Below are 27,279 nucleotides of genomic sequence, written 5' to 3'. Positions count from 1 at the left end.
GGGACGAGGTTTGTAGGTCTGCCACAATTCACGGGAATAACGCAGAGCTTTGATAATTTAATGTGTGTTTGGGTAAATCTCATAAATGTTCCCACAGCTACCTACTCAGGGTGCATCTGTACGTCTGTCGATGACGTCCGTTACCATGGAGACCGAATATAAGTTAAAAGGGGACAATAATGGACCTGGAGCGCGCTTGTAACGACTGCACACGTAGCTTTTGCATAGGCTTTATGATAGCAGTCTATATGTATGTATATGTATATATGTATGAATGAATGTATGTATGTATGTATGTATGTATGTATGATGTAAGTATGAATGTATATGTATGTATGTATGCAGCGTTATGTATGTATGTATGTATGTATGTATGTATGTTTGTCAGCAAAATTGCCGATTTTACTGGTAGAAATCCCGAACGTGGCGTCGTATGTGGCTTAACTGGTAGAGGGTTGGGCTCAGAACTTAGAGGTCCCGAGTTTGATACTCACCATGCCCCCGACGTTGTGCCCTTGGGAATTGCACTTAAAATGACCTTCCTCACTCCGCCCAGGAGTAAAAAAATGGGTACCTGACTTCGTTCGGGAAGGTATAATGACTACGTATACCTTCTGCCTGTGCTTTATATGTGGCGCTGTTAAAATACGTTACTACCTTCAGCGCAGTGCATTAATGGCTAGCAGCGTAATGTATGATTATTGAATTTTGAACTGGCAAAAAAGGTACATACCATGGTCATTTAGAGATACACCCCCTCTCCTCTATAACGTTCGACCATCATGCAGGCCCCAACCTCTAGAACTTTAGAACTACAATCCTCTCCCCTCCCCTCCCCTCCCCTCTAGAGCATTTAGTCACATGCACCCCCCCTCCCATCTAGAGGAGGAGCAGATATATGACCATTTCCTAGACAAAGGAATGACCCCCCCCCCCCCAAACAATGGCTCCCCCTACAATAAGCACACATGTAAACCGTAATCGCTGCACCAACGGTTAGCAAGTAGAGATTTTTACTCTTCCAAAATGTAAATTTTATTGAGATTGCTGGCATCCCTCAGCAGTAACCCTGATGGCATTTTAACAATGTAATAATGATAATGAATGGTTTAATAAAAACGTGATACTTCGCAGCCAGAAGCTGAATTACGTATACGGTACAATACAAGCATGGCAACAAGATATCACAAATTTTCTACCACTAGACTCTTAGACTGTATCTACAGACTAAAGATCACCTATATTCTCAGAAGAGATTTGTGATTGCCCCAACAGAGATCATTCTAAATGCAATCAGAGTCTCTACTGATAGAATTGGCGACTGTATCGGTAGAGACTCCGAACGGGATCCCTGCCGGCAGAATCGGCGATTCTACCAGAAGCGGGGTCTCTATCCTGACATATATAGGCGTGTGTGCGAGGTGTGTGTATATGTGTGAGATGTGTGTATTTGTTTGCGCGCGTGCGTGTGTGTATGTGTATGTGTATGTGTATGTGTATGTGTATGTGTATGTGTATGTGTATGTGTATGTATATGTGTATGTGTATGTGTGTGCGTGCGTCCGTGTGTGTATGATCATGTTCAAGAACTAAGCATCAGATATTGAGAGACAAGGATAGAGGGAGTGAAACTGTGAACTCACGTACTTAAATTCAAATGAATTTCACCAAGGATAAATTTAGATAAGACCAATTACAAGGGCAACTACCTCTATATCTGTATGCCAAGACTCCATTTCTACCATTGAATGTTCTGGCCATGGGGAGTCTGATTTTTGTCCAGAAATCGCACATGTTTATGAATAACATGTAACAAGGGTTCACAGGAGTTAGCAGTTGTCAGTGCAGCGGCAGCGCTCTAAACACTTTTTGCTAACGTCGATACAGAATAGGCCTAGGCCTCCAGTTGATACTTCACACCTATGAAAGATTATAAGATAGATGATATTTCATACCAACATACATGTAATCTCTAACGAATATTACGCTACCTTGTGGTTGTAGCCAATTAGTAGTAAGTAATCATCTGTAAGTGAGTATACACTACATCATGCTATGAAAAAGCCCTCGATTTTTTGCAAGACCTGTTCGTAACCTTTTTTTTCTCGGCATGCCTCGTTTACAGGTTCCTGGAGAGAGACAAGCTGGAAAATCTCCCGGGTCCACTGGCGTCTGATCTGGCTCTACACGCCTTGTAAGTGCATGTTATTTTATCTTGGGCCAAGGAGGTCCTATATAACCTCCTTGCTTGGACCTTCTTAGACTCCAGACACTGTCCCTTTGTACTTCGATCTTTCAGGTGTATTCAATTGCTAAGATTAGGACAAGCCAGGTGCATGTATATATGTTCTTGTTCTTGTTCTTTGATACACTCTTGTTGGCTGTTTGTCATTTTCTATGTGGACATGCTGCACTTGTGAACGCTAGACTGGCTGATGAACGTCATTTGTTAGACTTTAAAAGCAGCCAAGCGATAGCCTAATGATCTTCAGTGACAGGCAACAACAAAGCTATCAGATGATTCACTTTTAACTGTGCTGTGCTTTTTGAACAGAAGTGTGATGTGCACAATGTGTTTTCCAAATCACCGAGGCACACAGTCTGACCCAAATCACGTATCAAGGTTTACTTATCCAAGCAGATCGTATGGTTACAAGAAAGTGTTCATTGACCTAAACAGTATCAGTTGGCTACTGGTGGCTATTGGGTACTGTCTTTCCATGGTTCAAAGGTTCACTACAGTTGTTTGCTTTTCTAGCTATCACCTGTGATTTTAAAGTGAAGGTTTTTGCAATGGAACATTATCAAATTGACGCAGGTATCAATAACGTCGACAAAACAGTGGTTATTTATAAACTACTCGAACACAGATGCAAACACGTTGTATATGTTACCTTTTAGATTTCATTACTAAATTAGTCTAGCAAAACCAGACACTGAAAGCCGATATCTCCGGTTCGTGTCGGGTAAACGGATAGAAAAACAATTTATTTCTATCGTTATTGTACAAGCACATGTAAGCTGTGAATGTATCAATATCTCCTGTCAGTAAAAGGGCGAAGGTCCGTTTCAAAACCAAACAATGGAACACGTCAAACATCGTTCATATTTAGCTCGACTCCGGTGAGGGATGGTTTCAAAAGGCTGTGGTTTAAAGTGACGACCTCAAACTCCTCTCAATATAAGTAATAAGTATGAACTGTCATGTTGCAGTGAACCTGTAAATGATCGTTGATGATCGTGCGTTCCTTTTATAGACACCTGTCCTTCAACTGTCTGAAGAACCTGACTCAGGTTGTTGGAGTTCTTCCGAAGGTTTCCCACTCCTCACTGATCTCGCTGTGAGTACACACCACATCAGTGCCGTTTGTTTTGGCACCAAGCAATGTGTGTTAACATTCATGTAGTTTCATATCTCAGTGTTGGAATATTAATAAAGTATAGTTCTTTCACATTTGCAAAAACTTTTTGAGATGGTTATAGCAAAAAAAAAAAAACACTGATGTCTCTGGCGACTTTCCTTGTAGAATATACCAATACTCCAGTAAGCAAACAGATACCGCAAAATTCTACCACAGTGTAATCGATCCAAAAAAGCCATATGAATAGTAATTTTTATATCAACGTCTCATTTCTTGAAGGCATGCGGATCACAACTGCTTGAGGGCCATCCCGTCTGACTGTTTTGCGGGACTGAGCAACCTGGTGTCCTTGTGAGTGACTGAAGTATTCCCCTTCTTACACCTGCTAGTGATACGCTCGATACTATGCACTATGCAGATAGAACATCTCACTGTATTCAGGATGCATATTATGTATCCATGCAACTAAATACTATGTCAACGACGCACAACACAGTAATTAGCGTTGCTAGAAATTTCTACTCTTTTATTATTGAAAATTTGAGACGAACGAACCGATTCCAAGGTGGTTCTGGTCTTACATGAACAAAAACGTGGGCTTGTTGCTCTCATCCTTGACAAGCCATGTCTCTAAAGTCGTTATGTACGGACGAATACGATTATAGCAATATTGAATGGAAATGAGACACGATTAGCAATAATATATCGGATGGGAATGGGGCCACTGGTTCAAAGGTGGACTAAAATAAAAAGAAATGGAACCGAGTCTTAGACAATGCGGTTAGAAGGCTTGGCGTTTATTTTCTTTCGAATTTTCATTTTAACTTCAGTGCACCATGGATATTGAATTGACCTAGAAAGGAAACACAGTTTGAATGATTTGATGGTGTCATCTTCAATAGAAATCGGAATAGAACAAGGCCTTTTCAATTTGGCACATATCCCTTGATTATAGGGGGCTGAAATAGGTTCCCCAGGAGACTGCTTGCTCGTACAGGAATTCACGACCCCACATAGACAGGACCAACTGGAATTGGAAATGGTCTCAAATCTAAAATGCACATTACCAACCAGCTCACTGGTCCAACGTTTAAGCATACCATAAACGAAAAAAACGCAATCTTTACAGGAATTCTCGACCCCACATAGAGCACCGGTGCATAGAGAGGACCAACTGGAATTGAAAATGGTCTCAATCTAAAATGCTCATTACCAACCAGCTCATTGGTCCAACGTTTAAGCATACCATAAACAAAAAAACGCAATCTTTACACATGCTTTAAGGTATGCTCAAAGATTGGATTTTCTGCATGTAATCATCCCACTATTTATGTAAACATATCCACCGCCACCTTTTCTACCAAAGACCATCTAGGTCGCCTACTACACAGTAAACATGACATAGCATAAGGACAAAGTATGAAATATGGTCGTACCTGGGTCGAGTAGCGCTATGTATGCAAGATCAGTGTGCAAATGGTCATTCACAAAATGCTTGAAAAAGCCCACGTGCACGTACCAAAGAACAATTTTCAGACGCATCGCACATATAAATTTTATATCACTGTTGCAGATATGTAGGGCAGAATATAGTATGAATGCATCATTCTAAAATTGCTTCAAACCAGTTGTTCAACTTCTTATCATTGGAAACATTTTCGACATTTAGTATAGAACTGCAGAAACACCGAATTCGGTAGTGGATGACGGTATGATCCAACATTTGTTTCGAAGTTGTGCGTTATGTATCTAACGTTATCGCTCCATCGAGACTTATTTTTATCTTCAAGGCACCTGAACAATAACTCCATTGCTGAACTTCACGACGGCAGTTTTTCCGGCTTGGGGAGGAGTCTGGAGATCATGTAAGTGACTGGAAGTGGTGCGCTTTACACCCTCGCCGTAATCAGTAGCTACCATTACAACCATTAGGAAGCTTCATGATAGCCAGGACGCCATTACAATGACGCACGGCCTAGCTATAGTGGAGTGTGAGTAGCTCCAGTGTGGTATTGAAATACTCTTCTTGGAAATGTCTGCTTGTTTCTGGAATACACGGCGGATTACAAGGATGACCGCCGGCTCAGGATTCAAGTAGCTTTTATATAATGGAGGGTACTGCTGGAGTTAAAGCCGAAAGAGATTTTTCAGCTTTCAGAAGCTTAAATATTTTGCGTGCGAAATTCGGTCACATCTGTTAAACCAGCGTCATAAGTCTTGCAACGTTAACACAATTACTAAAAGTGGAATTAAGAGAGTTATGTAAATGCTTGGGGAAAAAGTATATTTTCATCAGAACCGAAAATCACTGAAAAATGTTAGAAAATTCTATCATGCTTAGCATTAGCACTTAACTCCACATCTACAGCTCAAAACCAATCCGTGTCCACCACAACTACAATAAAACATGATATTTTACATACAGTGAACTTACCCACAACAACATACGAAACATCACAGCGAAGATATTTCGACAACTCCGTCGTCTTCAGGATCTGTGAGTATCATTGAGAATGTCCATCTGGTATAATGTTTGATCTCTAGACGTTCACTAGACATGGAAAGTTTAATCAAGAACAAATGAATACCATTGTAATTATGTCTTGGAAAGACGTCAGTTTGTATCTAGGCATTTGTGTCTTTATTTGTCTTTATTTATATAATTTGACTTGTAGTGATTATTATGTGATTGTTATGTGACAATAATAAATGAAGTCCCAGTAACAAGGCATCAATGTGCGTTTAATCATTTTAATGACAATGTTAGGCAATGGTTTCATTCGTGGTCGTGATTATTTGTGATTGTCTGTTTCGTGGATTTGTGCCAACCTATCTTTTAATCCAGGAAGCTCGGTGATAACCAGATAGACTACATCTCACCGGGAGCTTTCCGGTCTCAACAGGCACTTGTCTCGCTGTAAGCATGTTTAGATATGACGACAATATAAAATGTACATGAACTCAGCGTCTGCTTTGTAAGAACATTGTACAACTAGCTACGTAAAACCTGAAAAACACCACTTCGTTTATAAGTACTAAGAAATTCCATCATGTTAGGAATCTTATGTTATGATTCGTGATTTTGTTAATTTGTGCACAAAGGTATGACTTGGTGTAAATACGATTGTAAGTTTTGACCAGTCACATTATTAGATAGTATGATGAAAGAAAAAGACGGACTTCTCTGTTAAATGCTGACGTCAATTGGCTTTTGAATTTTATACACAGTTATACACTAGTATGTCAAATACGTGCGATACCTTGATGTATTGATTGGTGCAGGGGGTGTTTACCTCGAACTTACAACCAAAGCATGTCCCACGGCATGTATAAACTAATGATTTGCTGTGCAACACGTCCTTTCATTTGAAGTGTAGCTAGCGGTAATATCCTTCGATATTCGCAAAGGACAGATTTGTAGAGATACCGCAATCTCAAAGCAGAGCCTACGGTAGCATAAAATAGTATCAAAAGCTGCCAGGGGAGTGAAGCTGGCCTAGGAGTGTGTTTGGCTACCTACATGGCAAATGTACACCTCTTGGCTGACAATACTCCTTGGCCAGCTATCTTATGCCGTCGTAGGATCCGCTTGGAGATAAGAGAGACCGATCAGTTTGTGCTAAGCTGATCTCGTCAGACTTGATACAACGTTTGACTGGTGGCACACATATAGCGCACATGGATTGACAATGACAGAGAGCACTGGACTAAAATAGAAATATCACTCTATTATGCGCCTTCTTTTTTCTACAGTGACCTATCAAACAACAACTTGAAAACCCTCCCAGATCTGGCGTTCCAGGGCCTCACTGCTGTTTATGACATGTGAGTATTGTGTGTAAGTGTTGTAACATTTAGAAAAGCAAATTGTTCTGAATTATGAATAGTCACGCAGTGACATATAATATACTATCATTATCTTCAAAGTACCATGTACCACCATTTTCAAGAATTGAATCTGCTCTTTACCTGCAGCGCTTTAGATCGCAACCGTTTTCAGTCCATCCCAGTCAGCAGTCTGGAGTACCTTACATCTATGAGACGCCTGTAAGTTTGTGTTCTTTTGTTGTCTTAGCTACTACGGAAAAACGGAACAGCTAAATTTAATAACATACACGATAAAACGTCACTCAAACAACTTTATATAAGGTTTGCAAACAGTCAAACGTTTCAGACAGCATCCGCCATCTTTCATCAGTGACTGAAAAAATACCACCAGATTCGAGCCCAAAGCACCGAAGAGGCTACACGGCGAAATATGTTTGCGTGTTGGCTCGAATGAAGTTCCAAACGGGGAATATGCGGCTACAGCGTCTTTTCTGAAGATGTGGCGTAAGTGTGTGCGGTTGGCTTGAGGTTGCCCTGTCCCACGTACGAGGGGTGATCAATAAGTCATCGGCCTCACCAAGAAATAACAAGCACAACTCAGATTTTCAGGCACAACTTCATAGTATGAAGTCTTTTATCAATATCCTCCAAATTTCAAATCACTGGAGTCAGGCATTCGTTTTTTTCTAAATTAGAAGGTGAGTGGCGAGAAAAAGAAGGGTGAAGTGTGATCAGACAATTTCATCTCACACCTCAGGTTGCAGCTCAATTGTCCACCTTTTTTTTTCGTTATAACTTACCTAACGTTACTGGGTGTCGCCTGCAACATAATGATCACAATAATTTGAATTTTGATACACATTTATATAAGACTTTATACATGTACGTGGGGTTATCAATAAGTCCTCGGATTTACCGAGAAATAATAAGCTCAGCTCAGATTTTGAGGCATAGATGTCAAGTATAAAGTCTTATATAAATTTGTACCAAAATTTAAATTATTGTGATCATTACTTTGCAGGCGACACCCAGTAACGTTAGGTGAGGGAGAAGGAAAAAACGTGGACAATTGACCTGACCTGAGTGTGCGGGTCAATTTGCGCTGATTGAAGTTAGAAACCCAATTCTTTTTGCTTGAAATAGGAAGAGAATCATTATCAAACATTTTGACAATGTCTTTTGTTAATTTACGGCATGGGGAACTCGACCCACACATGTCTGATCACAATTCACACCACTTTTTTCTCGCCACTTACCTTCTAATTTAGAAAAAACGAATGCCTGGAAAGTAATGACTCCAATGATTTGAAATTTGGAGGATATTGATAAAAGACTTCATACTATGAAGTTTCGCCTGAAAATCTGAGTTGTGCTTGTTATTTCTTGGTGAGGCCGAAGACTTATTGATCACCCCTCGTACTCTACTGAAAAAAATTCCACCAAGTAGTTATCCAAAACTTTAAATCGATACATAAATCGATGAAGACTTATGTAAGACTGCTAAATTGTGTATCTCATTACATAGATCCAAAACTTTAAATAGGTACGTTAGTCGATGAAGACTTATGTAAGACGGCTGAACTGTATATCTCATTACATATAGCACCAGAACTTTTAATCGCATACGTACATCGATGAAGACTTATGTAATACGGCTAAACTGTGTATCTCATTACGTATAGCACCAAAACTTTAAATCGCATACGTACATCGATGAAGACTTATGTAAGACGGCTAAACTGTGTATATCTATCTCGTTACCTCGATGATACCCTTCATCCACGTATCTAAATGACACCATGTCTATGTGATCTTATATAGGACTACGATAATGTGCTGAGTTTTTTTTTCTTTCTTGTGTAGTCTTTTAGGGGATTATTTGCTTCCTCTTAAGATGATCAGAATAAGGGATGACGTCGTAGATAATACATTATTTCTTTCTCACACTAATAGGGATTTGGAATACAACAACATCTCTAGCGTGCACAGCAATCTGTCAAAACTCAAGACTATCGACTTTCTGTAAGTGTCCTGTCACCAGGAGTCCATATTGAATTTTTGTATCTTTATCAATTTCTGACAAAGTCTGGTTATTTTCTTTACGCCTTTGTATAATCCTCTCTATTGTTTACAGGTACCTCTCAAACAACTACATCACCAGCTTCAATGAGAACGCCTTGGATGACTTGCACTCAATTCAACATCTGTAATTTGACTTCACTACTTCTCGACATTGTCATCTGTACCCTTAAAGTCGATTTTACGTGGCAAAAGTATATAATATTCACGGGCGTTCACATTGTATATAAACTCAAAGTAAAATCTTCCTGTCGGAAATTCATTTGTTGAGACGATGAGCCCACAGTGCCATTGTGAGGTATACAGTACAGTTACCGCGTTAGGCAAGAGACGGATATGTTTTTGCCCCTTTTTAGGATACGATGAAATTGCTTTTGCAATTGTTTTGGAAGGTCCATAGATATATTTGAGTTTATAGTTATATAACGACCATTTACAGTCGATTCATGAGTGACATCAGCATAACAATCTAACTTCTCAATTGAGGGACAGTATATCACAGTGCGCATAAGATCCACATTACGCCCCCCCCCCCTCCCGTAGGTGGCTGAGAAACAACAAACTGCAGACCTTGCCGCGCAAAATCATCTCCAAGATCGGTGCCTTGACGTTCGGATCGACATTTGAGTCTGGAATGACGCGCAAGTAAGTCTACACACGCACTCCGTACCGCCTGACTGTGTGGTGATTATTCAGCCCGCACAATCAACTTCAAATCCACAGAGGCAGTGTCGATTCTAAAAGCCACAAGAGCAGACACAATCACTCCAAAACTGATTATCCCTTCAAAGTACGTCATTGTATCACGTCGTCAAGCATCTCGTTTACGGTTGAGAAGTTCAAAAGCTATCATATGATTGTTTTTGCAACAGTAAGCCCTTTTAACACACAGGACCTTTGGTATATTATCGTGTCTGTCACCGGTAATTGCCAAACCGCGTCAAGAAGCCTGGAACTTTGCCCAGAAGGGCAGTATATATTGTATCATACATGTACAAATAAAGGTGACGTCTGTATCTGGTCGTGACCTACCCAGGTATTAGAATCACGATTCACACACTGTAGTTTTTTCAAAATCTGTATCGCTGTTCATCTATTTTATTTGCCTTTTTGTAGCTTTATATTTGTACTTTGCTGTCGCTCATTTATAGTCAATCTGTACTACTGGTATTCTGTACTTGCAACATTTCATCCCACATATGCAGCCCTTTCAGCCACAACCCCTGGCTGTGCGACTGCCGGTTGGCTCCCCTCGTGGTGCTGACCCACACAATGGAAAACTCCGTCACAACGTTTGAACATCTGACGCTCAACTGCTCGGGGCCGCCGGAGCTGCGGGGAATGCTACTTGTCGACATTTCAACGACGTCTCTGAAATGTGGTGAGTATCTGGTCTGTAATAATCTCCAAGCAGATGGCCAATTTTACCCCTCTGCCGGCTGAAGTCCTTCCCCAGCTTATGTTACTGTTTTATGCCACCGGAGGAATCTGCTTGGAGATTAGTCTGTAACACAGGAGGTAAAGGTTGCAAGCATATCCTTTCCACAAGAAACACAATTAACTGCTCTCACACTGCTTGCCGGATTGAATGAGACGGAGAAGGAGTGGGCTTGGTAGACTTTTAATGGCGTTCTCAAAGCATTGAAGACCACGTGGTGGGTGGGTGGGTAAAACATTGAAGCTATAGTAAGATTTGTTGATCGAATCAACCTCCTTGGAATGACCTTACGAATACGGCCTGTATGCTAAGTGTGGCTGACCTCCCTGGTGGGGGCTTCTGATTTGAGTCACGTGAGGTCGTTTGAGGCCGCTAATTAAACTCTAATTAACTAATGTGATCTGCGCTAACATGTTTCCATTGGATAGCACCTGAAGATACCTGCGAAATGTTTCCAAAATGAATTAGTAACCGTAATTCATTTGATCAGGTACATTACAGAAGCTGTTATTTGCTAATCGAGTGGGTGAAATGCTATACAGTATATAACGTTATACATTACGGTGTATTTTACGTTACTCAATACTTAGAACCTACAGATTATTATAAGTTCGGTGCCCTAAATCATCGTAAAGCATAGGTAGCAACAGACGTATTTTGATATAAGGAATAAGGAATTGTTTTCGTGATGATTATTACTATGATAAAGAATTTTTTGTAGACGTTTTTAAGAGCATTCATGGGCTTTTTGGAAATGCAACGCAACTTGACATGAAGTGTATATAAATTTACTACATTTTTGGAAGGATTGACATAACAGGTGACTATCACCTTTTCAAGATGTCAACCCGGAGACCAGTCTGTAGGTTTGATCCACTCACACTGGGAAGGTCCCTTACTCTTTTCGATAAGTGCGGCGGGTTCTTTAACGTGCGTGGGGTGTGGCTCTCCCCAAACACTGACCGTCCTATCCGAGGTACAGCCCTAGCCGAAACTAGGTACTCATTTTCACCTGAGGAAAGTGAGGAAAGCCGTGTAAAGTGCCTTTCCCAAGGGCAAAAGATCGGTGACACGGCAGGGTTCGAAATCGAGACCTCTCGGTCCCGAGCAAACACGCTGCCGCTGCGCCACGCGATCTAACATAAATGTAGCTATTACGGTCTGTTTTCTTTTCTCCACAGACAATACTCCCGAAGTGTGCTATCAAGCACCAGGCCTTAATGTCTCCAGGGACTGCTCATATTTACAGCAGCGCATGCGCGAGATGATCACAACCTCGACCTGTGTATTGAACACAAGCAGATGTGAAGGTATCTAATGCCCTCTCCAGTTTAGTATATGTTTATCTGTTATCGACAGAAATATGAAACTGTCCGAGGTGAACTTCGAAGAAAAAAATGTTCTTTCGTCTAAATGGGATTCAAACATATTGAACTCTTACATTTATTGCTTCCTTGTGTTGGATTTAGATTCAAATGAGATTTTAAGTATCCAATACGCAAATCTCCTTTGTTGAGTACTGCTCACAATAGATAGTCAACTCAAAAGAACTTCAGTATCTTTCATAAGGCAGTACTCGAAACTTAACAAAGTACGTACGACGATACATTCCTGGCCAAGTGGCACAATAACTTGTTTGTACACACAAGAAGGTTAAAATGACATCCTTGGTATACAGAGCTGCACATTTTGCTGTTTGTTGCCTCAGTTACTAATTGATATATGATAGATTTAAATTTAGAGGTAGATTAGCTCTATATGTTCAACTATTTTGTAAATGAAAGATTTAGTTGTGTGAAATGAAAGGTGATAACACTTGCATATTTATACAGGTGTAACGTTATATTCATACTATATCCTTGTTTCTCCTCTTGTTCATTATTAGTACTATGATACGTTACCACGGTGTAATGTAACTACTGCATTAAGCCTATGTGGGCAAGAACATACAAATAAACTTCATTCTGTATCATACATTCGCTTGTTGTACTGACATTTCCCAGTGTGTCCTCGTGACTCGTACGGCCGCCATGACACCAGCACCAGCTGTGAGCGCTGCCCGCTCTTCTCGACCAGCGCGTTCGGCAGCCAGTCTGCGGGCGCCTGTCAGTGTTGGGAGGGTTACACGTGGAACAGGGAGACGGCCACATGTGAAGGTACGACAACTTCGTGAGGCAGGAAACTAGTACAAAATGTCAAGAAAGGATTAGTAATAGATATGCATGCCATCATCGATGGATTACTAGATTGTCTACCGTTCTTGGAAGAGCTAGACATGTCCAACACTTTTCATTGGTCATTGGTTTGTCACGGTTTGATATAATATGATTCTTGTTATACACAAAAACTCTACATGCAACGTACAAGGCAGGAGAAATAAATCTTCACGCAAGTTTATGCACCCTGACATTTGTCGTCAATTTGGTAGTTTTTGTGCGTGATCTTTAGCTGATTCAATAACCAATTAAGCTAGCCTGGAGTCCAGACTTGTATAATAGCTTTGTTCCGCGCGCTCCCGAAGCTTGTTGGCGAGTAGCGACTTTCGGGAGCGGAACAAAGCTAACAATGCTGGACTCCAGGCTACAATTAAGCCCTACAGCATGTGATGACAGGCAATCTGTGCTACGTGACAGACGACACCAGCGCAAAGGATAAACTAATTTGGCAGTTCTGTGGAAGCTCTGTGCTGAAGCCAAGAAAGTATCATGGGAAAGTAAAAAGTATTTTCTCATACCTAATAGAAAATTAGAAGAGAATTCAATTTTGTTGAAAGTAATCGATTTTTGATGATTATCAAGGCCGCTTCGTGTCTTGTCAACAGCCTGTCCTGCAGGGTTCTACAAGCCGGCCGTGGGTCAAGACGATTGCGTCATCTGTCCCGAAGGCTCCTCCAGCCGCAAAGGATCTATGGAGTGCGAGTGCATGCCGGGATACACATTCGTACAAGATGAGCCTGTGACTACCTGTATAAGTAAGCTTATGATTGACATGCAGCGCGTGGGCTTACACTTATTTTTGGTCGTTGTCTATCGCAGTCATAAGATTTAAAACTGGTTCTTAACTCAGACGGCCTGGAAAAGCCGAAGACTTTATTTGGTCAGAGCTGATGAATTGCTTTCAAAATTCACGACTCTAAATTTTTTCTTGACGTTGTCCATTTTTGGCGCAGTCTGACGTGACTAATTTTCTTCGTTACTATGTTTATGATGTGACTGCAATCAACCACATCTACTTTCTAACTGTGTCGGTTAGTCTTCCTGTCATCAAATTGATCATATACGGTATTACTCAGTAAATACTGTTTTGCTGTTGTATTGCTGTATGTATTGCTGTTGTATAGTCTGATATTCCGTCGAATGAATTGTTTATTGTAATGATTTGTATTTGTATGTACTAGTGACAGCCGTCACCAGCTCCGCTGCCTTGCTGTCACGTGTCATGCATTGTAGCATTCCAAATAAATGAATGAAATGAAATGAAATACAGCAATGGATATCACGCCATTCTTTACAACAGTGCTGTGATTTTGGATTTGCTATCGCACGTACTGAATGTCTTGTAGCTGCACATGGTATTGTGTACATTTCATATCATGTACTTGCTAACACATATTCTTGTGTTTTTTTCTTCGCAGTGACGACTGTTTCTCCCAGTGTGCTTGTCTTAACAATTCGGAGCGATGATGAGTCAGGTAGCGAAAGTTGTCGTTATATAACAATCATTAAATTTGCATGCTCTGTACACAGTCCTTGAATGGTCTTGTGAACAAAAGCTTAGGCTTGCGTGAAATCATACGTCCGTGCAAATCATCGCACAGAGGCTGAACCTGACCATCAAAGGGAGGGTTCAGTACCGGTGAGGCTAACGTCCGGCCGGCCCCCGGATCGGAAATGGGACGAATGTCTAAAGGTCGTATATATCTCACTGCGCTTGGGGCACCAGTGCGGCACCGAGGAGTTTGAAGATAACTCAATGAGCTTCAGAGATAAAGAACGAATTTCTTACGTTTTGTGTACTTTGTTGTCTTCTAAGTCATACTTTGACGTATTACACAATATCTAAATTATAAAACATCGGCGAAAATAACACAACTGTGCCGCAGTGAACGAACCCCGCAGTACCGCACGGGTGCCCCAAGTGCAGTGAGATACCACCATAAGTGACACATGTATAACCATAGCCCCTCTGCTGCCCCTGTAGATCAGCTCCTGGCAGTGGGGATGGGGACCTTTCTCACCATCACATTTATCGTGCTGGTGATCGGCGCACTCATCAAGCGCTGCTCCAAGGGACAGAGGAACATAGATGAGGTAATACTCTGATCTGAACAGACATGTTTGTTCCATTAGGTTATGTTGATTCGATTTTATGGATGACATCCTCGAGTGCAGTTAATCTTCATCCAGTTAAGAAAAAAAGTTTTCGACACTATTTCAAATTGTAGAAATCAGCTGAAAGAGCAAATATATACCATATTTGAAAAGATTGAAAAGAAATATCGGAAAATGGATAGTAATGGTATAGAGTGCCAAAGTAAATTCCAAGGTCAAAGTGGAAGATGTAAAAGAACAAAAATTACCTATAGATCACCTAACAAATGATCGATCAAATGACTAACACACACAGCATACCATCATGCTTGTGTGCGTTAGCCATTTGGTCATCCTTCCTGACCACTCAGATTTCATACTGAAAGCAACTTTTTTACCAAACGTTTCTTTCTTTTATTCGCAGGCGCGCATCGGACCGGTTTTGGGGTTCTCGGAGGATGCTATTCATATAATTGAATCAATTTTTTGCAACATGGCTTTACTGTTAAAACTGAAATCAAAACATTGTGCCCCTGTTGATACTTTGCCACGTTTGTACAATTGCCCAGCAATGATACAATTGGAAACGTTTGTAGTTAGCCCAATAATTTGTCACGATTGTTGGTATCTGCAAGGACTCTATGTCACATATGTCTCGAACAATGTAATGCGATCAATGGGCATGTTCATGATGTGTGTTTCCTCTTCGTTAGAAGGGCTCTTATGTTTTCAATCATATTCTATATACGAACATTTCAAATGATGTTTGCGCAACAGTGGACACTCATAGGTTGAAAATTACATTGACTAAATTCACTGCTTCTGGCGAAACGTGAGTCTAGTCACGTCGAAAACGTGGTTTTCTATGGAGAACGTATTTCCATCGCATGGGGTTGTGGATTAAATTAAGGGCCAACTTCTTCGTTCTCGTTCCGGTCTCCGCTGACAACTAAACTTCGTCTTGAAGAAGTTGCAGAAGATCTTGGCAAGGCTGATTAGATTCTAATAAAGATCACAACGTTACCTAATGTCACTGCCGCGCGTCAGCAGATGACTGAAGGTCAAGTGTAATAAATGCATTTCATTTTCCGTCTGGCTGGCAGCTCTAGACGACCTGAGATTTTCATGAATTTACATAAGAACTGTACGTACTAACATCAAAGGTCGCTGTAGGATATGAATACATGGATGAATGACCGCATAGATGAGTCACCTTATCACGGTGAATCATCTATGCGGTCATTCAGGTCACCGCTAACTATTGAACTTTGCAACGTTCAGGTGCAGCTGGGTTCAGCGTGGCTCAGATTCATTTAACCGTACCGTACATATAACCAATGTGAACCGACAGACCATGAATGGATACATGAACGAATGAACTCATTTCCATGTACCCCGGGTGGCCTTTTGGAGTTGATACGGTGACCCTACAATCCTTACAGTCGTCGCGCTCCCCGCTAACTATTCAACCTCACGACTTTTCTTTGCTGAACGGCTTTTAGAACTTCCACGGGTTAAGTTACCTGAACGTACCTGAACTTAAGTCGTTAACGAGTATATCGTGTAAATCAGCTCCTGTCAGTGGGGGGTATGCATGAATGAATGAACGACTGAACCGTTAATGATGACCCCGGGCTCTAGATCAACAGACGACCATTCATCCACATAGTCGTTCCATCTTATCTGACCCCGGCGAAATTTTAGGCTTTACCTAGCTAGTTAGGACAGTTGCTTGATTATTCAGTGTGTCGAGTACACGGTATCGGAAAGCGGAGTAAATCTCTCGCCTTAAACCTACTGAGATGGGGAGGGGGGTGCTTTTGAGATCCACGCCAACTTTCATGTCGTTGTGACGGAGTCACTGTAATAGTTTTAGGCATGCCCAGGGCTAACTGCGCATGAGCAGAGAGGAGGGGTTCAGGAGACGGAGAGGTTGACAGTGTGAAGTCCTGCTATGTAGATTTAGAGGTTTCGTGGATTAAAAGAGCAACATCGGAACAACAGCGTCGGTCTATCTTGTGACAGTCGTACAATTAACGCCAGAACGAACGGCTTACGCTAGAACCACCAAATTTGGTGACTTTTCCTAAAATTCAGTTGGCAACAATTTTACAAAGTTTGAAAAAGCTTTCCGTTTTCGTATCTTACCTCCCCATCCGAAGTCATGTAGCCATTTTTCACCTTGATCGAATGAAACGTACCTTCCCCAAAGGACACAATGTCTCGTCAGAAATGCCAGGAACCGAAAGCCGGGACCCCACTACATTGACCATTTGACGCCACATTTCCCTACTTGAGGCTTAAGCAAAACCGGCATCATTACCAGTGTGTATGTCAGGACTCCTGACCATGCAGATGATGAACTTGAGCGGGCGAATCTGTCATGCCTACCCCGGCCGGGCACATTTTATCGGCGCGGCATTTTGATACGCATAACTGTATACTACTAGTATATACTGATAACATAATGTTGTCCTTTCTTGCCACTTGCCACAGATGTCCCTGCACTCCTTGCGTTCAGACTTCCCGTCCCAACTGACGGACACGGTGTACATGAAATGGGAGTTCCCTATCCGCAAGCTGAACTTTGGGAAGGTTGTCGGACAGGGTGCGTTCGGCAAAGTGCACCACGCCATCGCCCACGACATCGACGGGAAACCAGGGCCTGTTCCAGTCGCCGTCAAGACTCTAAAAGGTCTTTCTCAATTCATTTTTCAGAATATTTTCGGGGAAATAAGCCCGAATCTAGCGTGATTTCGGCTGCCATGAAAGGCATTTGATAACACATGCATTCACGAAATGGTCATTATATAAGGCTCATGCAGTTTGAATGTACATGTGAAAGAAAGTTACCGGATAGAAAAACGCAATTGCAGGCTGTTAGTTCAGTTCAGATTAGTTCAGTTTATTTTTTTCAACCAGGGAAGAACATATCGGCTATTGGCGTTTTTCAATGCCTCCTGGGGGCCCGAGGAGATCCCAACATAAAACAACACAACATTACAACAACTGATCAAAATGAAATAAAAGGTCAACTCAAATAACTAAACGTTCGTTCGTAAGTCGTCGACTATTTACAATACAAACAACTCAAGATACTAGTAACTTAATATAATAATTATTATAATAATAGTAACAATAACGATAACAGATTAATGATAACAGTTATGAATAAAATTATGAAATAAAATAACTTAAGCACATCTACACTCCCGCCGCCATTTCTGGCTTAAAAGGTGCTTATGATCCGCATTATTAATAGTCAGGTTTTATTGCAAATAAATATGTTACAATATGGTAGGAATGTCATTATTTTGGTAAACTAGATCGACCATGCCATCGTTATTCACGTAACCGTTACACAGTCGTTCTTTACAAAGCTGACTCGCGCTCATCAAATTTTCTGGTGGATTAAGTAGATTAGGTCAGTCTTCCAGAAATGGCGCCTTAGCCTTTTGGCGACGAGGCAATATAGAAATGCCGCGAGCAACGTTCACTGACTGTGTACGTGCATTTCTAGCTATCAATGATGGTTGCTGAGGCTGTATCGTCTGCATGTCTTCCTGACCTTGCTTTAAGTGTACTTAAATGAATGGGGTGCATTAGCGTCATTCATAATACAAGAAACATACTGATCCCCAAGAGTGTGAAGTTATCAGCAAAGAGCCCAAACCCATCATGCCCACTTTGTTTGAAGGGCACTTTTGCTTTCATCGCTAAACGCTGGTGAGAGGTCACGATATGCACGCTTTTAAAAGATCTACATGAAGCCTGTGTCTTATCTTGCTAACTAAAATTTGCCATCAGATGCGACAAAATTGAGCGTCTTCTTTGTGTGTTTCCTTGCTGTCTGGTCCAGACGGCGCCACGCTAGAGGAGAGGGAGATCTTACAGAAGGAGCTGGACCAACTCATCTACGTCGGCAGCCATCCCAACGTCATCAGGCTGCTGGGGGCGTGCAGCAGACGGGGTAGGATAAACGTACCTTCTAACTACCGGGAGTTCTAGATTATAGCTCCTGACAGGCTATGGTTTGAACAAACTGCGTACATCCGTAGCACTTGCCCCAGATAGTCAAGTTGTTGAACAGGGACGTTGATTTCAGTCGCCCCAATGTCATCCGGTGCTCAGAGCATACAGCAGGAAGGGTGGGCTAGATGAGATGTACCTCAAGGTTCTAAGTACCTGGAGCCATCAATTAAGTTACTGACAGGATATATGATGAGAGTAATCGGCGTTCATCGTTATCATGTTGCACCTGCTCCAGTCCGTCAATTAGCATTTTAAGTACTCAGGAAGCTCAGGAAGCAGGATGATAACTATGCTGAGTTGGTTAGGGGAACTCTCTGATGCCTTTTGTCAGGATTAGAAACTGCAACAATCTATCCTTTTCATCCTGGCGATTAAACATATTGAACTATCATAACTACCACTCAAAGCTAAAGGACTCGACATTTATGCCTTCCCTCACACGCTTCATAGACGTCCGACCAAGAGCTCATATCCTGAGTTGTCTCAGGCCAAAAGTCTCCTCATGAATGCCACTCTTGCGTTTAAATAACGTTATATACAATTTCCTTCACATAAAAAGCTCCATATATCAGCAGACATGATTCAGAGATATCTCCGCTTGCCATTGTTCAATCACCGCACACATAATTGGTTCCCCGTGCAACATGCAGTTAAGGATTCCTCCAAGAGATTATCATGTGGAGGAAACGAAGCAGTTCTCATTGGGCGCAGGAAATAGGTGCAAAAACTAGTGACGTCCCTGGTGACGCATGTAGTGTGTAAAAGCGCGCGTCAATCAGAGAACCCACGTTGAGTTAGAGAATTCGAAGTCGTAATTACGAATGCGTCCATATACTTCAATCCAATGAAGTAGTCGTGACAGGAAATAAAGCTAAACGGAAGTAAGGTGTCTTTTATTTCGCTTTACTAAATAAATCCTTTACCTTAGGCCATACTATGTACAGAAATCACCCTCTTCAAATACCCAGAATTGTCACAAAACAAAAGCTAGTAGATTCTGGATTCTTGCACAGAAATTGCTGGACAGCGTGTAGTCAAAGCAACTCAATTGAACAATTTACACCTGTGGTTTTGTACCCAGGAATCTCTGCAATTTGCACAATTTGAATGTCTCCACTTTCAGTACGTCTGTGCTTTTGTACCCAGGAATCTCTGCAATTTGTGACATCTAAATGGGTCCACTTTCTATACGTCTGTGTTTTTGTACTTAGGAAAATCTGCAATTTGTATAATTTGAGTGTCTCCACTTTCCGTACGTCTGTGTTTTTGTACCCAGGAATCTCTGCAATTTATATTATTGAAATGTTTCCATTTTCTGTACATCTGTGTTTTTGTGCCAAGGGAATCGCTGCAATTTGTACAATGAATAGAGAACTTTATTATATATTGCACATTTTGCCCCTCTTGGCTAAGAAGAGATTGAAATGTTTCCATCCCACTTTCTATACGTCTGTGTTTTCTGCCCATAGAGTCTCTGCAATTTGTACAATGAATCAGTGAAGACATTTGTTACACATTTTTGCCCCTCTTGGCTAAGTACAGATTGAAAGGTCTTCACTTTCCGTACGTCTGTGTATTTGTCCACAGGGAATCTGTGCATCATCATGGAGTACGCCATGCACGGGAACCTGCGAGAGTTCCTGAAGGCTCGGCACCTGGTCAGCGATCTGGAGGGCGACCGTCAGCTGTGCGCTAAGGGCTCGGGCGTGCTACGGGATGCAGACCTGCTCAAAATGGCGCTGGACGTGGCGAGGGGGATGACTCATCTGGCATCTCTGAAGGTGATTCCACCAAGTATTGCAGGGGCATTCTCACTAGATCGTGAGCCGTAAACAACGCTTACTGCTAGATGTCCAAAGATATGTGACAGGTCGTTCGGTGTGATATAACGTGCTAGATATAACATGCATTGGCATAATACCGGTCATAAGCCTTATACCGGTCGATTAAAAATAGTGGAACTTAAAGAGATCTACACATGCAACAATAGTTATTTCTGAGGTATGCACACTTCAGACATCTAGGTGTCCAATACATAATTTACAAAGCATCGATAACAATGCATTCGAAGACAACAAGGCCAAAAGTTTTCAGGTCATTTTCGGGGCAGGCGAGCTCGTCGTGGGACAAACACACTGTCACGTTCATCGCCAGATTTGTAGATAATAATCACATGTGCTCACGGCACAAGACGAGCATGATTCAACAGCAATCTTGAATTTCTTTTGGTGACCTACAACTCGTGTAAAAGTGTGAGGAACCGTTGCATTATCGCCCGGATCTACGGCTGAATGGGTCAAATTGAACGTACGCCGCCATTTTCCCGCCATTTTTAATGCTACGGCCAGCAGTAAAGTTTTACGTCATAGCGGCTGTGGCGGACCAAAATTAAATGAAAATTCTTGTCAGTATACGCCTTTTTTCTCATGACTTTTTGTATGCTCATGCAGATTTTTGTTTTGTGCAACTACTAACAGGAAAGAAAGGAACAACAGAGGATGAATAAAGGTACTTAGCGGCAGTTGATTGTGCCGTGTTTCGTTCGACCGGTATAGTGCACCCCCTTCCAACCACGCGCCCGTTCTCCGTGCAATTCCGCGGTGTGTTCCAATTACGATATTATGTTTTTAGCAGGACCAGAGAGACAAAATAATTTACACAGAAGAAGTGGCAAAGGTAAGCTGTAACAGCAACATGTAACTGGAGAAAATGATGCGTTGATCATTTGCCAAATTAGCATTGCTTGAGAAATTGCAGTAAACCGACCGGTATTATGCCAATGGATGTTAGCGCCGCGCGCCTGCAAAGTCTAACGTCACATTTCTACAAAGGGGTCCGGCCGGGCAGTTTTGGGGAACGAAAAGTGCTATATAAAAGACAACAAAAACACAAAACGAACCAAAAAATTATTCTACAGCATGCCTTCTGCAAATCTATAGGCAGATATCAAAGATTTAATTTTTCGTTTCCGCAAACAGCCCCGGCCGGCCCGGGCCGGGCCGGGTAGGAAATGTGACGTAGGCCAAATCTTGTGTGTTATGCGTCGAAGAGTGGATATAGCTGGCGATATCACAACATTTTTCAAGCACAAACAAAACAAAAAAGAAGCATATTCACGAAGAATGTCGTCAACAACGATACTGAACAAAGGCTTGCTTGACTGACTATTAATGTTACTCTCCCCAGTGCATTCATCGCGACCTGGCAGCACGAAACATTCTGGTGTTGGACGGCGGTGTGGCCAAAGTGTCCGACTTTGGTCTGGCCAGAGAAGCGAAGGAGAACCAATACTACTTCAAGGAAACCAAGGTGTCTAGCTTACTTTATATCTGCTGAGCAATATTTGTTTCGAAGTCCTCCTACATTTTTCACCTCTTTGAGCACGATAAAGAACCCACTAGAAACATTTGGGGTCCATCCCGGTGTGAAGTGGCCATGGATCTATTGGATCATGGAAACTACTCCGGTCCAAATATGGAGTAGAATCATGATGTTTCTGACTCTGGCAGAAAATACGCTGTTCCCGTCCTATTCACGTAACCTGTGGGGCTTGTTACGTGAGACCATTGCGTATAAAAAATGATGTCTGTGATTGTGAGTGGCTAACAAGCGCCTTGCATCGCATCTTAACATTTCTGTTGACCATTGCTATACCTTCTTCAGGTACTCAGACTGGAATACAAGGTTGTGATATTTTATATAAGAGCGTCCCTGTACATGTGTAAAAGCTTTTGCTCAAGTAATACTAGCATTCGCTAATATAGTTTCTCAGGTGCAATTACTACCCTGCTGTGTCATTTCTGTAGCCTATTAAAGAATCGCAGCTGTGATAAATCCATTCGAATCACGACTAAATTGGTAACGTTGCTAGGGCTAGCAATTAATCAGCCACTGCTCCACCTGTTGATGGATAATTTCTACCACAAAATTTTTCTTATGGTCATCCAAACCTTTACTGTGAAGACCCCCTACTATAAAATGAAGATCTGTGTTGGCACGATACTTTAAGATCCCTGACATTAGTAGTGCGCGTTAACGTTAGGAAAGTGGGGCAGTTGCAGATGGAGGCCAAAGGACACGACCAAAAATTGTAAACTGTAAAAAAGGTTTAACAAACACTTTAGTTCAGTAAAACTCCCTACTCTTAACTTCTCTTAACTTCGCATCCAGGATGGCCGCATGCCGTTTAAATGGATGGCACCAGAGACACTGCTGTCCGGCAGATACACCAGCAAAAGTGACGTGTAAGCTTCAGAATTATTTTTCAAATCAGATTTCTTGCCACGCAACAGATACAGAATTGCATTACTCGAGCAATGATTGCGCTTTCTATCAGATGAATGTGATTGTATTACATGAACATGTTAGGTCAGAGCAACATTTCATATTTTGACCTACTTATGGTTTTGCTGCATGCTCAGTCGTGGTGATACTACTCGTAATTACCTCCATGAGCCATCTGCATACAATCCACAAAAGCTCGAAATGTTTCATGGAGGTATGAGGTCGCTGAACTCTGATTAATTCTGCTTTACCATGTTGTCCGTAGGTGGTCGTTTGGCGTGCTGCTGTGGGAAATAACCACCCTGGGTAAGTGTCAGTCATCCGGGTCCACATGCTATATACAGTAAAGCTAATGGTACTTTGATTGGACATGCTGGCCGGGATATAAATAAAAAATTAGGTCGCATGTTGAGACGAAATAAGGTTATTGGCCCCTTAGACGAAGACACATGCATGCAGAATGAATGTCCACCACAAAAGTCCAGCAAACATATTGCGTGTCACGTTACGCTCCTGTTAACGTTGATTATGAATATGAAGACCTATTTCTATATGATTATTAATAATATCTAACCCAACCTGTTAAGAAATAGCCAACACTAGTATTAGAGTAGAATATTGTTTATAACTGTTTATTGTCACATGTATATCTACTATGTTCATACCATGTACTAGTACTTGCAATTAGCCCTCGGGCACGAACTTGCAAATAAACTTCATCTATTAATACAGGGAGCAGCCCGTATCCTGGGATACCCACAGACAAGATCGTGACACTGGTCCTGAGAGGGTACCGCATGGGGAAACCGCCCAACTGCCCACAGGACATGTTTGTATTCTCCTCCTACTAGAAACAGCTTTGTGAAATGCATGATCAAAGCCGTGTTTTTTATGTGCATGGCATACTTCTATTTAAGTAGCGTTAAACACCACTCATCAGGTCAATACTAAAGGCCTGTGACGCGACTGGAGCTTATGTTGAAAAATAAAACACTTATTTTCCTATCATTTTAACGTTACCTAGCGTAGTTGTATCACAATGAAACTTCACACAAGTCGGGTGACGTCGGGCGTGGCGTAACTGGTAGAGCGTTCGGCTCGGAATCTAGAGATTCTGAGTTCGATCCCCGCCGTGCCCCCGACGTTGTGCCCTTGGGAAAGGCATGCACTCTACACGACCTTCCTCACTACACCCAGGTGTAAAAATGGGTACCTGACTTCGGTCGGGGAGGTAAAAGACTATCTTTACCTTCTGTCTGTACCGTGTATGTGGCACTGTTAATATAAGTTACAAAACTTGAGTGCAGTGCCACATTGTCCTCGTCTGTCCAAGAGCAAATAAAAAATTTTAAAAAAACAATCACACAATTGGATTTGTATGTGACATGCAGAGCTTTTGGGTTAGAAATGCACATTTTTGGTAAAAAAAATACCCGTCCCGTCCTCGGAGGGGACAGCATCTTCGATCCTCATATTCTACAGGATAGAAGCTTACCTCCTAGATATTTTGTATACATTAAAACGAAATCTCAATTTTTCTGGCCAAAAAGATAAGAGCAACTTTTCAGGCCAAAAAGCTAAGATAAAACAATTTCCTAATTGTTCGTTAAAAATGAGTTCCAAACTTTATGGCATTTAACGGACAATGATTTTTCAGGGATCGGCTGATATTCGCAGCACAGGTCACCAAACGAAGAGCGGTCGATTTTCCTGGCAAAAAAAAAAAACACGCTCAGCTCTATGGCGATTTTGAAATTCGGCGACCTAAATGTGACAAACACAGTCAATTTACACAGTATGCTAGAACTACATGTATTACCAATCAGTACATGTGACGTCATGCACTGGCGCTGTTAATTGGCAGATTCGACATGATGAAGAAGTGCTGGAGACACACGCCCGCTGAGAGGCCGACCTTCCGTGACCTGAGGGATACTTTGGAGAAACTCCTGCAGTGCCCGTCCGACGGCAAGAACAGAAAGGTCAGTATGCTGTCTCTGCGTGTTACAGGTTCTATTAAATGTTTGATCGGTTCTGATATACGTGTGCAATCTTACACAACTTTGGCCTGGTGTCACAGTGGTGTTATGTAAAAGTAAACTACGCTCAATGGGTTTGTACTCTTTGTTCCGATGTAAAATGTTTATAAGTCTTCGCAGAGCAAAAAAAAAAAATACCTAAAAGCAACTTAACTTTTTACCAAAGTAAAAACTGAATCAAAACCATTGTCCTGCTGCTGAGCACGTATATATACGGGTTGCATATACATGTATATGATGCCTGTATGTGGGTTCAGTATCATTATGGGTTTGGGGCATTTCTCACTTAAATGCTGCATACCGCATCGATTGGGGAGGTAAATCTGAAGCAGCAGCACAGAGTAGGCCAAGTTTTGCTGATTCGATTAATCAATAACCAGCTTAGGGGGGTTCAATTGGCAAAAACATTCAAGTTTAGCGTCATCTTAACTGTAGGGATTGCGTTCGAATTTGACACAGTAGAAAACACTGAATCCTACAACACCAAATTCAGTATACAAGGGGGAAACCTTGCAGTAAAATGTTCTTGTTACTAAAAGATCCATCTTCTTCCCCACAGGTGTCCACAGGACGGCGGCAGGTCCAGCAGAAGACCAAACCGTGCGTGGACTGCTGCCTGGGGGAGCACGGCAGCGCCCTCTGTCGGGCGCCTACCGACAGTGCAGAGCAGCTCGACGTTTCGTGCACAAATTCATCAAAAGCATGAAAGGTTTCATTGACCTTTGCATACTTTGTCACTACAGCACTTATATATGCTGCAATGGGCAACAATGATAACAGAGAGCAGTAACGTGCGTACAATGTATACATCCATGCAATAATAGACCATTTCTAATGCCTGCGCATTATTTTGAAAAAGACTGGTTCAGGTTTTTAAGTAGCAGTATTACTAGTAGTGTTGATGACCAAGGTTTCCAAGCAGTGCCTGTCTTGTCAAGTAACTTCTTCTGCAAGTACTCCAGGATTATGTCAGCTGTGACAAATTTGTAATGTACCAAAGATATTTAGATCGTAAGTACAAAATTTTATTATACAATGTAGTGATTGCTGGATTCACGTATGTTTCCATGGATGGCCTAAAGCTTCTGTAAATTGCATGTGATACTGTAAATGCAGAAACTTTCGCGGTGGTTTAATGTTCACGTTTCACTCAAAACCACCGCAAACATTTTTCCATGGCATTAAGAGACTACAGTGCATGGTGCTGCCACAAACTTAAAACCACTGCGAAAAGTCCTTTTTCCCGCTACCGCAGATTAAATCCCCGCGAACATTAATGCATTTACAGTAGTTTATTCTTATTATATCCTGCGCAAGATTCTCCTTTCTTTGCAATAGTTCATGACTGTGGTGTTATCTGCGGAGGAAACGACTGAACCAAAGACCGTAAATGTGACAGATCTCAAGCACGTGTATATATATACGCTGTATATATTGGAGTACAGTATCTTACATCAAGCCAAGCCTATATGCTCTGCAAGCCTGATGTGTACTGAACTTTTGAAGGCTATGTTTATCTCCAGTGTTTATCTCAGAATCCAATGAGAATAAAAAATTTGAAAAGTAACTGGAAGCTCTGCTGTAGTACCAAGGAAAGTTGCCAGGTTATCCAACATCTAATACACATGTGATTTCTGTAATAGGACAGGACCTAACCTAACCATATTACATTACAATGCATCCATAGCTTAGTGAGTTATGCTGTTCAACCACAAATATACAAAAAGACTATCAAGCTCATAAATTGTTTATTGAAAGGCAAGAACAGTTGGTAATGAAGGGGTTTCCAAAGGACCATAAACATTATCTTCTTACATCTTCCAAATAATGTACACATTGATATTGATACTATAAGGAAAGTAAATGTCTACTTTATATCAAACAGACAAGCCTTGCCAATAGCACAA

General features: G+C 41.6%; 1 protein-coding gene across 1 annotated transcript; it reads left to right on the top strand.

Moving 5' to 3' along the window:
- Positions 1–2,131: 2,131 nt before the first annotated feature.
- LOC118415178 (fibroblast growth factor receptor 3-like) lies at positions 2,132–26,435 on the top strand. The gene is made up of 26 exons (XM_035819558.1): positions 2,132–2,194; positions 3,258–3,341; positions 3,642–3,713; positions 5,153–5,227; positions 5,788–5,859; positions 6,208–6,279; positions 7,116–7,187; positions 7,338–7,409; positions 9,144–9,212; positions 9,325–9,396; positions 9,813–9,914; positions 10,475–10,650; positions 11,889–12,017; positions 12,711–12,863; positions 13,529–13,678; positions 14,342–14,398; positions 14,908–15,017; positions 17,514–17,712; positions 18,877–18,987; positions 20,637–20,830; positions 22,236–22,358; positions 23,220–23,293; positions 23,599–23,639; positions 24,066–24,162; positions 25,198–25,315; positions 25,932–26,435. Exons 8-26 carry the CDS (start codon positions 7,399–7,401, stop codon positions 26,076–26,078), a joined length of 2,133 nt encoding a protein of 710 aa, XP_035675451.1. The 5' UTR covers positions 2,132–2,194; positions 3,258–3,341; positions 3,642–3,713; positions 5,153–5,227; positions 5,788–5,859; positions 6,208–6,279; positions 7,116–7,187; positions 7,338–7,398; the 3' UTR covers positions 26,079–26,435.
- Positions 26,436–27,279: the final 844 nt, after the last annotated feature.

This window comes from Branchiostoma floridae, chromosome 5 (assembly GCF_000003815.2).
Source record: "Branchiostoma floridae strain S238N-H82 chromosome 5, Bfl_VNyyK, whole genome shotgun sequence".
NCBI lineage: Eukaryota > Metazoa > Chordata > Leptocardii > Amphioxiformes > Branchiostomatidae > Branchiostoma > Branchiostoma floridae.
Note: the sequence above shows the minus strand (reverse complement) of the source record. Positions and strands in the feature narration are given on the sequence as shown.